Source organism: Heptranchias perlo, chromosome 10 (assembly GCF_035084215.1).
Source record: "Heptranchias perlo isolate sHepPer1 chromosome 10, sHepPer1.hap1, whole genome shotgun sequence".
Lineage (NCBI taxonomy): Eukaryota > Metazoa > Chordata > Chondrichthyes > Hexanchiformes > Hexanchidae > Heptranchias > Heptranchias perlo.
This window is the reverse complement of record NC_090334.1, coordinates 31,904,478-31,921,886: the sequence shown is the minus strand read 5'-3', so window position 1 is coordinate 31,921,886 and position 17,409 is coordinate 31,904,478. Positions and strand designations below refer to the sequence as shown.

Genomic DNA, 17,409 nt, shown 5'->3' with positions numbered 1-17,409 from the left:
TCACATTTCAGTTCATAGGGAGCAAGGGCTTGCCCATAGAAGTGGAGTTTTTTTTTTGCAATGGGCACAAGAAAAGCATCTGGAGTGAGCCTGAATCATAACACATCCTTATCCAAGTCATTACATATATTATCCATTATACATATACAGCGTGACTGTCATACCAACAAGATTTGCTCTGAGGTGTCAGCCTTGGTTCAGTGGGCTGAGTCAAAAGGTCATGGTTTCAAGTCCCATTCCAGAGACTAAAGTACATAATCCAGACTGACACTTAAATGCAGAACTGAGGGAGTACTGCACTGTTGGAGGTGCTGTCTTTTGGATGAGATGCCCTGTCCAGTGGATATAAAAAAAAATCCCATGGCACTATTCGAAAAAGAGCAGGGAGTTCTCCCGGTGTCCTGATCAATATTTATCCCTGAACCAACATCACCAAAAACACAAATGATCTCATTGGAGTTTGTAGGTCCTTACTGCATGCAAATTGGCTGCTGCGTTTCCTACATTACAACAATGACTGCACTTCAAAAGCACTTCATTGGCTGAAAGTGCTTTGGGACGTCCTGAAAGACTCTATATAAATGCAAGTTTTTTTTCTTTAAACACCTCAATGTGCTGCATATAAAAGAGCGAGAAAAATGAGACAATTTTCTAAAATGGTGCAGTCTTCATTTTCAAGTTAGTTTTACGTGATAATTTTCCACTCAATGCTTATTATGTTGCAATACTCTTAGCCAAACCTGGTAGCAAATAGAAATCCAACAAATTTTATGATGGAATTGAGAAATGAGAACTAATTTGTAAGCCTTGTGTTTTAGCCAGCCTACAGTTCCTTATCTCAACAAACATATGCTGGATTGTTTATGTTAGTAGGCAATGGTTATTTTAGAAATGTCAGGTTTTAAGCCACATGCTAATGCTATCTCAACCACCCACTTTGTTTAACCTACTAATTAAAACATTTCACAAGTAAGCTCCAAGATCATTTCTATAATTCAAATATGTACTTTATACAACCGTAAGTAGTACTGCTACCAACAAATTACCTCACAGTCAGTTAAAAATGCCTCAAAGTGTGTCTTTACATACTTACAGTTGTGTAGAAGGAAATAAAATCTCTGTAGCGACATTGCACCATCTACTGGTGAGCGTAGGTTAATACTGAATTAATGTGCATGCATTTGAGAAAATATAGGCCCAGATTTTGCTGGAGCGGAGCATCGCACAGTGTGCCCTGTTGGTTAGACGTGTTCGTGCACATTTAGGTTTTAAAATCTTTTGCCCACAAAGTTGCTGAAAATGCGAGCTGATAACAAGGGCAATAGGGCATCTGGGGCGTTGGTGAACGTGACAAACAGGGTATATCTCCATAACCAATGAGATTAAAGGATTGAGAAATAAATAGGGGAAGGACTGAGAAGGAGGGTGAATTAGAGTGGGTGAATTCAATGTCAAATCAGGTACAGAAAGGGAAATAAGAGGGAAAGAAAGACTGGATTAAGAGAGGAGAAAAAAAAAGGAGACACAAAGGAAAAGCAAGAAAAAAATTAAATAATTTAAAATTTGACATTTTTAAAATCTCCTAAAATATTCCACAACCTAAAGGAATGAGACTCCACACTTAGAATTGTTCACCTTCAGGGTAAGAGAGGTTGATTGGCGGTCATTAACAATTATCATGTTGTACTTACGCTGTTAATGACGACTTAATTTTCTGTGACGAGTTTAACGGGCAATTAATGTGCAAATGCAGCAACTTCATGAAAATCACAGGGAGTTTAAGGGCAAGATGCCGTTTTCACAAAGCTAATGGCGGAGTGATGCAAATCGGCCAGGAACTCGTGGAGATTCGCAATTCACGGGGTATCTCTTCCTCGCCACAAGTTGCTGGCCGATTTACGCATTAATAATAGCGTGCATCGTTCAGACGCCGTTATTTTTCAGCAAAATTTGGACTGTAGTTTATCATTTCAGGTTAAACTTTTGTAATTTTATTGTAACGTAGTTCAGTAACTTTGTATGTAATTGCCATAAAATTAATGATATGATCAGGGTCAAAATAAAGTGTTAGCCATCTTTAAACCACAAAGGACACAGTTGATTTCTTACCAGAACATCATGAACCAGGGCTTGGTATGTCCATGTATGATGTAATGGGGTCGCCAAATCTATATTTCTGTCCACAAGGACTAATAACGGTCTTTGGAAACTGCCAAGAAAAAGCAAACACATGGAGAAAAAACTACGAAGCATACAAATATCATAAAACAAGTAAAGTGAATGTTTTCTAGACTAAAATAAAAAGCAATTCACTTGCCAACAAACTTAAACAAAAAGTCCACAGCATGCCGTAGTATTTCTTTGAGAAGCAGCATTTCTTGTACAATGTTTTCCAAACAAAAATTTTAATCATGGGAGCTTTGAATTACAGATAGTCTATTATAAAATGTAATACAACTTTATATAATTACAGTTTTAGTTATTTCATTTGAATGGAAGAAATCACATTCTAATATTCACATTAATGAACAGCTCACCATTCTAACCTTCAAAATAAAAACAAAGTATAGTTGTCTGAACAACCAGCATGAAAACTTTATAGCACGAAGTTGAAGTTACGAAATGTAGTAGACTGAACTAGAATTTCATAAGAATTGCTAGTTTAATGAACCACTGAAGTTTTTTTGTTCTCCCTCATTTCAAGAATATGACAGCATCTTCAGTTTCATTTACATTAGACCACTTTCTGCTAATCTTTATTAAAAGCACAATTATATTTATCTAATTAAACCAAAATAATTCACTTCACTAACACCAATAACTGCCTTATCACTGCAGAACCAATATTATTAGTCAGCACCCATCAGCTAAGAGTTTCCAAAAGTTTGAGTCACACAGCAATATTATAACTACACTTATTAGGTTTGCAAGAGTAACATCCACATTAGGGCACATGATTTAGCTTTTGATGTCATTTATAATGCTTAGGCTCCCAAACAGTAAACAAACTATATAAATGAGACCTTCACTAAAGAGAAATGGAGGATTGTTGACCTTTCAGTTTGCCTGGGTCAGAATCCAAAGAAACTAGTAGACATTACAATATAATTGCCCCCCAACTCAAAATTTCCGTCAAAAGCTCATTTTCACGTTCAGTGGGCTACCAGTTATACAATAACTTCTACAAGCAAATGCTTTTACATAGCTTGCTTAAACATTGCTCGACTTCAAAGATGCATTTTCTTACAGCCCTGGAGTGATTCCTGAACACAGATGAGTTACAGTATTGTACCTGAATTGCCCTCCACCAAGACTATCTCCAGTGAAGAGACTGTTTCTGGCATCTCGCAGGTTTTCTCGTAGTTTCTTATCCAATTTCTAAGAAAATAAATTGGAGTGATTTTGAATTGCAGAAACATCCATAAATATATAGCAGAAAGTAAGAAAGTCATTGCAAAACTACTCTGACACTCCAACTCAGACAGTACTGACTAGTACAGTTTGTGTATAGAAATAAGGATGTAAACTTCAAATTATACATTGGATCATGTGAAGTATGTAGTTGCACAATAAGCTCCAATATTTGATTTCACAAACAACTTGTTATTACATTGACAAATTGACAGACAAATCGAAACTTCCCACCATAATACCACTCCCTCAATAGTGCACTGGAGTCTCAGTTTAGATTAGTTGGGCTTGAACCCTAACCCTTCAGACTCAGGTGAAAATACTACCAACTGAACCAACATGAAGTTAAGTTGATTTGCTTTACTGACTGATTGGAAACAAGACTTTCTAATACCAGCCGATGTCACTTTTTATAAATGATTGAACCTTTTGGATAGTACATCATGGCTAGCTTTTAAGAACCACCATAAATTTTCTATCATGTAAATTGAAGGAAATTAAAATGCATCCCCTACCATTGCTACCATGTCAGCTGCATTTCCTCGAGGGCATCTTATAATAGGAACAGCACCTAATGTAAAGAATACAATTATACTACAAGATTTAAAAATTGCAAAATTTATTTACTCATTTTTAAATATGAGGCTGACATTTCTTGTTTTCATTATTTTTCTTCCTGTGCTTCACACCGCTCACCATGAACTCAGGCTTTCCCCAATGCCACTCTGAACTGGACAGTAGAAAGTGTACAAGTGCAGTCTAACAGCTCCCTCTGTGGAGAACCACCTTGCCTCTACTTGGCTTCTCTCCACAATGGTGTCCATGAGATTTGAAACTCAATGGATGGAGACTGTGGAGGTGCAATCATACATCACATCCGACCCCTCTGTGACGTAGAACACTGATGTCCCAACTGGGCAACCAAAATTACACTGTCTTTAGAGATACACTTTTGTTGCATTTTGTACATTCAGCACACTCAACTAGTCTCTACTAACCCAGTGAAAGATTTACTTCTCTTCCAGTTTTTGAAATACTAGCTCCTGCATATAATAGTCAACAAAAATGCTAACAATTTTTTTGGTATCTTTCTTATTACCTCGTTTTATAAAGTAATATTTAAGAAATGCATAAAAGCAGGGAATTTTCCTTAAACCATTTGACATGTTACTCCAGTCTTAATAGGGCTCATTGTAACATATGCAGGGTTTACTGCAATGCACTTACCGATCGTAACAAAAAAGCAGAAGAGGCTGTCCACCAGGGTGTCCATAATGATTTCCATTTCGGTATCAGTGATGTCAGGTCTATTGATTGCTGAAACAAGATGTACAGATATACTAAGTAATCTTAAAATAAAAGTTGAAGCATTGCAAAGTTTAAAATATCTGGGGAGGCAGAGGGCAAGAGCAGGAAGGGAAAAGCAGGACAGGGAAGCTGATTGGCAATGGAGGGGGCAACGAGGGATGAGGATTGTGGAGGATCGGGGTACCTGTCTGAAAAGACATGGCGGATGGATGCTGGGTTGCAGAGCCTCAAAATACGCGCTCAGCAGGAGGGAGGAGCCGGCCAAGGATCAAACTGCATGGCCTCTAAAAACACACTTGGTGAGGATGCAGACAGTTCAGGATTCAGACCGGGGGACGGGGGTGGGGGGTGGTTCTTGAGGTGGCAGTTAGAGCTGGGGAGGGTTGCCTTAATGGCCCAGAGGCACAATCTCAGATCATTTATTAATGAAAGTGTAAAAAATAGAAAATGGTCAGAGAAGGTTAAAAGCAAGTTAAAATATACAGATACAATTCTGCAGAACAGAGGTGGAATGAGAGCAGGGAAGGTTCTGGAAGTCCAGCAGCAAGTAGGAGTTGGGGATGGTGCACAGATTGGGCCCCTGATCTTGAAATATTAAGTAATTAGAAACTCGGAAAAAATGATTAAAAATAGATTGGAGTGCAGAAAGGAAAGAGTTAAAAAAAATTAAAGACATGCTCAAAGAGGCCAAACAGGCACCAGGGAGGGTTCTGGAGGTGCAACTTTAGGAGCTGACTGGGCGAGCCATAGCGAGACCCGAGAACGTGTCAATAACTGGACAATGGAGTGCTATTGGTCTGGCTGCTTTGGGAAGTGTTTGATTTTACTCTCAAGCAGAGGCAAGGTCTAATTCTTTCCAGATATATTTAGATTAAAGATTGTTTCAGGAGTACCAAAATGATTTTCTTTCATCATTAATGAATTCTGATAAAGGCCAAGAGATTCCTATTCTGCCATTGCCTTTGTAGTGCAATTGCACGCTGTCACGGCCAACATATAGTACCAGTTACGGGTTATGCAGTTAACGTTATATGACAGATCTTTTAATATTGTAAAGACCTATTACGACACTACCTACAGGCATAAATGAATCGAAATGTTGACACTTTTAAAATGGATTTTGACATAGACAGCACCTGACATAGGAGTTTTCAATGCATTTTGAGCTGGAATGTTGCAACCCATTCATTGTTTTTAATATATAACAGATGTGCATCCTAATAGCAAAAATATCTTCAGTTTTTGGCTAGTTAATTTATTTGGCTACCTGGAAAAGCATCTTACAATACCTTTTTTAGGGATAGATAGCTACAACATTTTTAAATGTAAACCTTCCGCTGACCAACTCCAACACGTCATTGGTTCAGTTTACAGACAAGTTCTGGGTCTGGACCAGCCCATTCTCAAAACTGAAGGAAATAACACCATTTTTCATTTTTTCTACAGCTATATATTACTCCAAGAATGATTTATGTAGCTTGTGAGTTTGTTATTTTGAACTACTAACCAAAACTGGCTTTAGCCTAAATGAGCCACTTTTCCAAAAATACATTTTTGATCATCAATTATAGAAAGAAGAGATTAGAGCTAATACCATGATATGAGATAAGCTCCTTGTTCTGGTTGCACAAGACAAACATGTCATCTTCCAAAGTGATAAAGTTTAGATACTGATCAAATACCTGCAAAAATAAGCAGAACAAAATTGGAAGCAAGATCAGAAAAGGGTTTCAACTCTGCATAATGTAATGTAGATGCAAAATTCCGTAATGAATCACTGGCATCAGCAAAATCAATGTGTTGTAACTGAAACTTTAGATTGCTACATTCACTTTTAATCTGGATGTTTTAGTCACATTATCCCAACAATTCTTAGTCTGGGATTTTGGTTTCAAGATATTTTTAGGTCTTACAACAAAATTGCATTTCCAGTGTAGAGCATAACCAGATTCTGAAACTGCACATTTCCATCTTTGGGCATCACACAACAGAAGATACCGTCAATGTCTTAAATGCATACAAGATAAATGAGTAAAAGTGTATAATTAGAAAAATCTAGGAAATGTACGTTTAATTAATTTTCATTTGGAATGGTATCACATTTAACTTGCAAGAATATTTTTACTTTGAAAAATCATGAGGAGTCTGTTCCAAGCATAAATGTTCTAAACCTACATCACACTATAGCATCTTAATTAGTAGTTTCAACTGCAATGGAACCAAGCCACAAAAGGAACGCTATGCACCAGTACACCTTTTTTAAACCTCTCTTCCCAGCTAACAGATCAAATTCATTTTTAATATACAGTTTAAGCAAAGTACATTATAAAGACTTGTGATGCAACTTCTATTCTTCTCTAGTGCTGGCCATATTTCACTTGCAACTTTATCGCTCGTGTTAGCCCTCTTATCAGATATAAATCATATTCTTTCATCAGTCACTTAATCATATGGTATGAGCTTGACCACAGTACCAACCGTTAAATATTCTCAAGTAATTCTGTTTTAATAAAAGAATGGTGCTGTTTGTTAATTTTTGGCCGCATATTTCATCAAATTGTATGTTCCGTTTAAAACTTTTTTTTCCCATTAACCAAAGCCCTCAGGTGCTAAATTTTAAATGGAATATGCAAAAATCAAATTTCCAGACTCATGAAACAGTCTGATTTCAGTCTTCTACATTCCTTGTGGCATTTCCAGATTGCTTCACTTCAGAACACGTGAACTCCCCCACGCCAAAGCAGATTTCAGAATTTACTTCTCCTTGCTAGGCATCCCATTGTGTGTCAGCATTTAATCAATAGATAGCAGAACTGATCAACAATGGTGCATATAGTTCAGAAAGGAACCATGCTTCTCTACTGATGCCATTTTGATGCAGATACATATCACAAGAGAAAATGAGAAATAAAAAGGAAATGAGTAGCAAGCTTCAAAGCGCAAAAGAAAAATTAAAAAGCAGAAGGAAGGAGATGGCGGGTATTCTACAATTAGAACCCCTTTACAAACATTTGAACAACTATAAAGAACAAAAGTGAAACGAAAAGTAGCATAAAAACACAAAATAGTAAAACTCAATGCTATTACAGGAGCACAATCTGTAAACTGGCAATTAACCCAGTTCCCAGACAGTATGTCCATAAATCTATATTAATTAAGCCATCTTGCACTGATTGAGGTGCATGCTTCCTTTCTTTTTTCTGAGGAAATATCCAACATCTAATCAGGCATTCACATATCACAAAATGATTAGGCAGCCAACATGGTTTTATGAAAGGGAAATAGTGTTTGACAAATCTATTAGAGTTTTTTGAGAATGTAACTAGCAGGGGTAGATAATGGGGAACCAGTGGATGTTGTATACGTGGATTTTCAAAAGGCACTCGATAAGGTGCCACATAAGAGGTTGTTACACAAGGGCTCATGGGTTGGGGGGTAATATATTAGCATGGATAGAGGATTGGTTAATGGACAGAAAACAGAGCAGGGATAATGGGTTATTTTCAGGTTGGCAGGCTGTAACTAGTGGGGTGCCGCAAGGATCGGTGCTTGGGCCTCAGCTATTTACAATCTATATTAATGACTCAGATTAAGGGACCGAGTGTAATGTATCCAAGTTTGCTGTCGATACAAAGTTAGGTGGGAAAGTAAGCTGTGAGGAGGACACAAGGAGACTGCAAAGGATTATAGACAGGTTAAATGAGTGGGCAAGAAGGTGGCAGATGGAGTATAATGTGGGGAAATGTGAGGATATTCACTTTGGTAGGAAGAATAGAAAAACAGATGATTTTTTTTAAATGGTGAGAAACTATTAAATGTTGGTATTCAGAGAGATTTGGGTGGCCTTGTCCACGAAACACAAAGTTAACAGGTGGGTACAGCAAGAAATTAGGAAGGCAAATGGTGTGTTGGCCCTTATTGTAAGGAGGTTGGAGTACAAGAGTAAGGAAGTCATGCTACAATTGTACAGGGCTTTGGTGAGACCACATCCGGAGTACTGTGTACAGTTTTGGTCTCCTTACCTAAGGAAGGATATACTTCCCCTGGAGGCAGTGCAACAAAGTTTCACTAGATTGATTCCTGGGATGAGAGGGTTGTCCTATGAGGAGAAATTGAGAAGAATGGGCCTATATTCTCTGGAGTTGAGAAGAATGAGAGGTGTTCTCATTGAAACGTATAAAATTCTTAGGGGCTTGACAGAGTAGATGTAGAGAGGCTGTTTCCCCTGGCTAGAGAGTCTAGAACTAGGGGGCATAGTCTCAGGATAAGGGGTGGGCGATTTAGGACTGAGATGAGGAGGAATTTCTTCACTCAGAGGTTGGTGAATCTTTGAAATTCTCTACCCAGGGGGCTGTGGACGTTCAGTCATTGAGTACATTCAAGACTGAGATCAATAGATTTTTGGACTCCAGGGGAATCATGGGATATGATGATCGGGCGGGAAAGTGGAGTTGAGAATGAAGATCAGCCATGAAATATTATATGGCGGAGCAGGCTCAAGGCTGTTTGGCCTACTCCTGCTCCTATTTCTTATGTTATTCTTGATGCCATTAGGCGTGCTATCACAGCTTCCTTTGGAAGAGAAGTCACCATCTGTAATAATTATCAGCCTAAGTGAAGTTTGGCCACTTTTGCCCACAGATGTGGGTCTGCAGTTACCAGTGGGTGGGTACCAAGCATCTATGGCAGCCTGGCCTAACTGGTATTCCTCCATATGTCCTCCTCCTCTTCTAAACATTGTAAACAATTTTACAACACCAAGTTATAGTCCAACGATTTTATTTTTAATCCCACAAGCTTTCGGGGGCTTTCCCCTTCCTCAGGCAGTGTCTCCACCGGCATCTCCACATCATCTTCTAAACATATAATAGAGGATACTCGTTGGCACCCATTAGGATGCAAGGAACAAAAGAATAATTTACAATTGGCACAACAGTTAATGAGAACTTAAGTGCCAGTAGGGGTGGGGGCAAAAAAAGAAAAAACATTAACAAATGGCCAAACTACACTTACCTTATTATTGTGTCCATTCCATGATGTCCAGTACACGTACCGCTACCTAGATGCCCATAATTTACGTTTGATATCGTGTGCCAGAACAGTGCCAAATGGGTAGAGTTCCTGGGGGTGTACCTCCCACCCATTTTCCACTCCTGAAAGCCTGTTTTATGTCGCAACAAAGGGCGACAGAGTGGAAAATGTTCTTTGTCCCAGCAAATTAATATTTTTTGTTGCTACAAAGAGCAATCTTACCTTGGCAACTTGGGCTACTGCATTAGTACTCAAAGCTGCATTAGCAATGTCTTCCAGTTTACTTACAAATGCTATATTTCAGCCCACATAAACAGAATATCGTCCACAATGAAATCATACAGTAGAAACAGCTGTGTGTGATATCAAAGTGACTAATTTGCACAAATAGCTTATATAATTAAATTAAAAACCTAAACTGGCTCCATATTAAACATATTTCATCATCTGTTTCAGTTAATATATTTTAATCCTAGTTATACGGCCATTAAATACTCCTAAAAATTGTATTTGCCTGGAGTTAAGTGACCATAAACTGATTCAATTGCCATGGAGACACAACCACATATGTAGTTTATGTGTATAAAAGAAACAGTTCTTATCATTTTGATTGGCAACACATGCTTGGAGCCACTTAAGCAAATTTTAACATATCAGGACAAGAAAAGAGTAACAATGCTGCAAGGATGCACTTAAGACTTACGATTTATAGCTAAACATTTAGCAAACAGCTTCCAAATGGCAGTTTTAAAAAGGCAAATTTAAATACTGACATCATGAAATGAAACATCTCTGGATTAAACTATTATGTATTGTTACTTCTTTAGACCCAGGATAAAAACAAAAGAAATGAAAAGATCAGAATAAAGCATCAGTTCCTGAGCTAATAAGACAATCTTACCTTGGCAACTTGGGCTACTGCATTAGTACTCAAAGCTGCACTAGCAATGTCTTCCAGTTTACTTCTTGAAATTGCTGAGATGAAGTTTAAGTAATAGGACTCATAAAGCTGGTTCCGAAGATCCTTCAAAATATTTAAATTTCATACAATTTAATATCCATGTTCAATCATACTAAGAACTAAACTGAAAAATATACATACAGTATTTATTAAGGTAAAATTCTCAACATCAAATAATGCTTTACATGTCAGATACAAAAAAATGCCACATTTATGATCTAAAAATCTGTTAATTACCTGGCATATCCGGTCAACATTTTCTTCTGTTGGCATTACAAAATATATTGCTGGGACATCTGGAATAGGATCTCGGTCAGAGTGCAATAGCCTGAAAAATTCAATTGCAATTTACAATCAAACTAAATACTGCACTATATATACACTAAATATATAAGTACACATAAATGCATAGTTTCTTAAAATACAAGCACTAATTAAAATTTGATTTTGCACAAAACACATTATAGAAATATATTTTCAAAACAATATTTATGGTTTATTTTCTGACAACTCACTATCATACACGTGACAACAAATATTAAAAAAACTGGCTTTTTACGACAATTGTTCTAGACACTATTGTACTTGTCAAATGTGACAACGGTATGTAGCAACTGTACAGAGTTAGTGTACAGCACTGTGACTCAAAAATTCAATCTCAAGATCAGAAAAATGCCATATGCAGTTTTAATACTGGTGTTGCATCTTGTTGACAAAACTAGAAACTCAAAACAACTTCATTTACAACTATTTTCTGACTGATGTGCATCAATTTAAAGGGAATCTTCTATTATTTTTAACGTTACAATCCTGTGTTCCAAAGCAATTTAAAACTTGAAATGCGAATGACCAAAACCACAGTTTGATATAAACAGATTTTTTATATTCTTAACCTCTAAACACACAGAATTATACAACCATTTTAAAAAGTTTATTTTTAAATTGTTTAGCTGAATGGAATTATTAATTCTGTTAGTTAAACAAATTGGTATAACAACAAGGACATTTCATGCAGTGAAGGTTTATTTAAAAAGTTCCCAAAAAGTAAAAAAAAAGTAATTTATAAAACATATTTTACTCTATTATTGGACCACATGTCCATCATGTTCTATGTTACACTTTAGAAGTTCAAGATTAAATTCATCTTACAGGTGCAAAGTGATGCCCATGTCTCTCAACTCTTTCACAGACAGCAAAGGTGAAATAATGTCCTGACCAAATCGGTCATAAATCAGAATCTGCACAAGGAACAATTATATTAGAAAAAGTAGAATTGTTGCTTATATACAAATTATAGAGTGCTTACACAGTACTTCATTAAAGTTAGCAATCCTTTCCTAAAAGTGTTAAAAGCTTGAAACACAAACAATTGAGAGTTTTTGACCCAGTAGTCAATAAATACACTACAAATACATAATAAAAACCCCCAAACTTAATTTTAATTCTACTAATATAAAGAGTGTATTTTTGCAAACTTAACTAAGTTTAATACGGAAAAGGGGTTTTGGATTTTTAATGAGAACTAATTATTGCACATAATGCAGTTTCCTTTATGCCTCTGTAAAAATCACATTATTTGTAGTAATCAGCAACCTTTTCTCCAACCCAAACACAGATGTGACATTAACAATGATCTGTTGCTTTTGAATAGTTGATTGTCTTGTAACCATCTTAAGCCTTGTATGGCGAGAACATTGTATATTCTGATAGAGATCTATAGTGATGCATGCAATTTTAAAATTACGCAGAAATATAAAAAGTTGTACAAGTATAGTCCATTTTAATTAGAAATGGCGATTATATGCAACATTGCCTTTCACTGCTGATGTTTTGCATCTTCTATTTTTGTCTATCAGACGATGACACGACTGGAGTTTCAAGATGCAACATTTTTTTTAAAATTAGTTTAGAGCATTAGCGGGGAGAGGTTAATTTTTGATTGGAGTACATTTGCTGGCAATCTAGTTACACAGAATATCTCCTCACCTTCCATACTGGTTCTGTGGTGCTATTTTTAACAGGAATGATATTGAAGTTTAACATCCGTTTTAAAGCAGCTGTGAAATAAAGGAAAAAATGCACATTGAATTTTAAATTCCACCACTAAATCTCAAAGAATTTCAATCTCTTACATTTCTACGTTATTTTTAATTGACCTAATGCAGTATTTTGAATGATTTATTACATTACATTTAAAACTCTAATAAGAACATACATGCCAGCGGGAATAATCTGCTGATAATTTCGGTCTAGGCTCACACGTGAAAAGTACGATACCATAGAATATCCGGTGTCTATAGAGCTGTACCCCAGTAAGGACATAACAGCTTCAGGGAAATCAGGAGAAGTGGGAGGGAGTGGAAGGAAATCACAAAACTGCTTTGTGCTCACTGATTTTTCATACTTGCGGCAAAAAACTGATGCATTCCTCACGTAGACAAACATTTTATGCCAGCAATAAAACAATCCTCTGCCCTCATCTAGCACTTTCATAAAAATATATTTTAAAGCATCTATGTAGTTTTTTTTAAATGTAGAGTTGTTGGAGCATGAAATGCTTTGCCACAGGGAATAGCGGAAGCAGAGATCACTGCAACTTTTAAGGAAAAAGTGGATATATGTTTGAAGAGGAAGGTAATACAGGGCTGTAGGGAGAGAAAAGGGCAGTGGGGTAAGTTTTGAATTGTTCTATCAGAGAGCTGGCAGAGAGACAAAAAGGCTGAATGGCCTCCTTCGATGCTGTAAACTTCGATGGCTCTCTGATTCAAAAACAGAGCTCAGGAAGAAAGTACTATTTCAACTTCTGGACCTTGTCCATGTTAAAATAACTATTCAAAGATCACAATTCCTACTTTTCACAATTGCCAGAAGTACTAAACAGAACTGCCTGTTCTGTATTTAGGCTTTATTGCAGATATTTATATTGTGCTCAGCGCCAAAGACCACGCCCATAAAAATGAAAGAACTTGCATTTAAATAGCATCTTTCACAACCTCAGGACATCCCAAAAGATGAAAGAGCAGAATCTGTTTTTGGCAGAGGGAAGAAAATTGGCCAAGACATAGAGAGTGCCCGCTTCGAAGTGAGATGGATCTTTTATTCCCAACTGAACAGATAAAGTCTCAGTTTAACCATTTGAAAGAAGGCAATTCTGACAGTTTTTAAAAAAATTCGTTCATGGGATGTGGGCATCACTGGCGAGGCCAGCATTTATTGCCCATCCCTAATTGCCCTTGAGAAGGTGGTGATGAGCCGCCTTCTTGAACCGCTGCAGTCCGTGTGGTGAAGGTTCTCCCACAGTGCTGTTAGGAAGGGAGTTCCAGGATTTTGACCCAGTGACGATGAAGGAACTACTAGGGCTCCTTGGTGCCACACTCGGTCAAATGCTGCCTTGATGTCAAGGGCAGTCACTCTCTCCTCACCTCTGGAATTCAGCTCTTTTGTCCATGTTTGGACCAAGGCTGTAATGAGGAGCCGAGTGGTCCTGGGGGAACCAAACTGAGCATCGGTGAGCAGGTTATTGGTGAGCAAGTGCCGCTTAATAGCACTGTTGACGACACCTTCCATCACTTTGCTGATGATTGAGAGTAGGCTGATGGGGCAGTAATTGGCCGGATTGGATTTGTCCTGCTTTTTGTGGACAGGACATACCTGGGCAATTTTCCACATTGTCGGGTAGATGCCAGTGTATTAGCTGTACTGAAACAGTTTGGCTAGAGGCACGGCTAGTTCTGGAGCACAAGTCTTCAGCACTACAGCCGGGATGCTGTCGGGGCCCATAGCCTTAGCTGTATCCAGTGCACTCAGCTGTTCCTTGATATCATGTGGAGTGAATCGAATTGGCTGAAGACTGGCTTCTGTGATGGTGGGGATATCGGGAGGAGGCCGAGATGGATCATCCACTCGGCACTTCTGGCTGAAGACGGTTGCAAACATTTCAGCCTTGTCTTCTGCACTCACGTGCTGGACTCCAGTAGTACTTCCTCAGCACAGCACTGAAGTATCAGCCTCGATCATGTGCTCAAGTCCTGGAGTGCAGCTTGAATCCACAATTTTCTAAACCAGAGGCAAAAGTACTGCTATTAAGCCAAGCTGACATACAAGTAAGCATCTTGCTCAATACAAACTAAAGGGTGATTTTGTATATACAATATGTAGCCTGCCCAAGAGGAGGGAAAAAAAATCCCCATTTCTATAATACCATACTAAATTCATACGAGTCCTCTTGTATTATTTTTAACTTGGGATAGCAGAAGAATAAGCATTTTATCAGGCAATGGTTTAAACTATAAATTACAGAACAGGTTTATAAAAGTAGCAGATAAGCATAGGCCAGAATAAATACAGCAGTTTCCACTATTTTTAACAGATCTTCCATCTGACTCTTTGCTGAGGCACAGAAATAGCAAAGGACTCGACTTTGCTAACTACTCATAACACCACACCAGGACCAGCATCTGTACTATAATTCTTATACATGAGGAGTCATAATAGCTTATGTGTTCCATGAACTCTTTCCAGCAGAAGGCTGGGTCAACTGAAATTTTCAAGGCTGAAGTCAAAAGATTTTTGTTAAGCAAAAGTATCAAGGAATATAAAGCAAAGGCAAATAAATGGAGTCAAGGTACAGGTCAGCAATGGTCTAAGTGAATGGTGGAACAGGTTTGAGGGACTGAAATGCTTATTCCTGTTCCTATGAGACCAACTCCACATAAGTTGCAGTAGTGACACAAAAAACATGAATCCTTTCAGCTCCCTTCATTCTCAGAAAATCAGAGGTTGGTTGAAAGATAACCATCATACATGTGAGCAGTGCTATCCAAAAGGAAAGGTTTCCTAAATTACCTAACCATAGCTAAGCAGGTTATTAGAAAGCACTTTGATCAACTAAAATACACTAATTTATTACGGTTACAGAGTCCTCTCGTTCCATTGACCATTTACAAACAAGTAAACAAGGTTGCAATTAGCACATCAAAAATAAAAAGCATCTCATCACATCACAGGCAGTTTATGGATTTCCTGGTGACCTTGTATATCCAGCTAGACTAGCAGTGTCAAATTTCAAGTATCCAGCCCCTCGCATAAATAGTGAAAGAAAATATAGACTATCATTTGAAATGAGATGAGATGCCTGTTTCATTACACAGCCATCAGTATCATCCTTAGGTACTGTAACAAATCAGTACTTGGCTACCAAAGCATTATCTGGCAAGTACCTCTCCTACACTTTCAATTTACCACACTATCATACACACGTAAATCATCCATCTTTGCATCAAAGTATCAAACCACACAATCCCCATTACATAGTATGCTACCTTTAGTTAAGTGACCACCTCCTTACTACCCAACACAGTATTTCTGGTTTTCCACTTCATTTTCCACTTCTGTTGAAGAATAAATAAAGTGGTCAGTTCTGAGTAAACCCAGCAAAGGAGAGTGCACTACCTACCACTACGTCATCATTTAACTACTTTCATCCACAACAACTAGAATATTTTAGTACCCTCTGGTCGAAATGCAAGGTGGTGGAATCCGTTATTACAGTAGTGTCTATAACATCACTACAACCTATGCAGCTCACTGCTCAAACTTCTGTATGATCAACAAATATCTTTTGTAAATGATTTTGTAAATTTTTATTTGGTAACGCAAGATGTGAATAACTCCATTGGGAAGACATAGGGACTTTAGATGATGTATAAAGCACAAGTATTTAGTAGAGGTGTAAACAGTATCGGAATAATCAGAATTATGGAACAATCTTACTCTTAATGACTGCTAACAATCTCATCCTCCGTTGTATAAGGTAGTGAGGATTGTAATACTCAGCCAGTATTGGCTTACGGTACAAAGTAGGGCTGCAGAATGACGGATACAAATGACAAAAAAATTGCCAAACTCCATTGTACCCTGAAGACATGGTCCTCATATGGATCCAGCACTTGTGTCAGTGACCCACACCCACTGACATAAAAAGTCAGACAATGAATATGAAGCAGCTGTTTAATACAGAATATTTGTTCATAACCAGGAACTTAGAGGAAAACAGAGGCTGTGGGAGGCATACTATAAAGGGGCAAATATTTTACAGCAAAACCCCTTAAATATCAGTTAACATTTGTGAAGAGAACAGTAACTATCTGCTCCTTATGGTGATCCTCCCTAAATTTGGACCAATGGCACTAAGTTTTAAAAAAAGCTCAAGAGCATTCTTGCATGCCAAACAGTACAAAATGTTAAGATCACAAATGTCACTAAATCCAAGTTTGATTGTAGTGCTATAGCCAAATACCACAAACTAAACAATCCATGCCAACTAGGTAATATTTTTTCAGTTCAAATAAAGAAAACAGTACTCAGATCATTACCCATGAAGATCTGGTCTGTTTCCCTCAGTTGCACTTAAGCATAAGATTGATAGTTCAGTGTTGTGTTCAAGTCAACTTGTTGAGAATGAGCATTTTTTTCATGAGAAACTAGCACATTAATTTCTCTCTTCCACAGATCAAAGAATTCTTTGTTTTACACCCCACATATATTACAGTACTATCTCCAGGATCTGCATTAGATTAGTGGGATAGTAAAAGAAAAAGTTGGCATTTATATAGCACCTTTCACGACCTCAGGAAATCCCAAAGTGCTTTATAGCAAATGAAGTACTTTTGAAGTGTAGTCACTGTTGTAATGTAGGA

General features: G+C 37.5%; 1 protein-coding gene across 2 annotated transcripts in view; it reads right to left on the bottom strand.

The window, feature by feature from the left end:
* scfd1 (sec1 family domain containing 1) overlaps positions 1-17,409 on the bottom strand; it is a 136,016-nt gene that overhangs the window by 116,199 nt on the left and 2,408 nt on the right. Inside the window, exons 2-10 of one of the 2 annotated variants that reach the window (XM_067991389.1) lie at positions 12,698-12,768; positions 11,861-11,949; positions 10,949-11,039; positions 10,652-10,774; positions 6,314-6,401; positions 4,639-4,728; positions 3,927-3,982; positions 3,293-3,378; positions 2,110-2,209 (exon numbers count right to left, since the gene is read on the bottom strand). In XM_067991389.1, the coding sequence (XP_067847490.1) occupies positions 2,110-2,209; positions 3,293-3,378; positions 3,927-3,982; positions 4,639-4,728; positions 6,314-6,401; positions 10,652-10,774; positions 10,949-11,039; positions 11,861-11,949; positions 12,698-12,768 (794 nt within the window). Of the gene's footprint in view, positions 1-2,109; positions 2,210-3,292; positions 3,379-3,926; positions 3,983-4,638; positions 4,729-6,313; positions 6,402-9,972; positions 10,032-10,651; positions 10,775-10,948; positions 11,040-11,860; positions 11,950-12,697; positions 12,769-17,409 lie in introns of those variants that run through there. The other variant, XM_067991390.1, reaches the window with a different exon arrangement.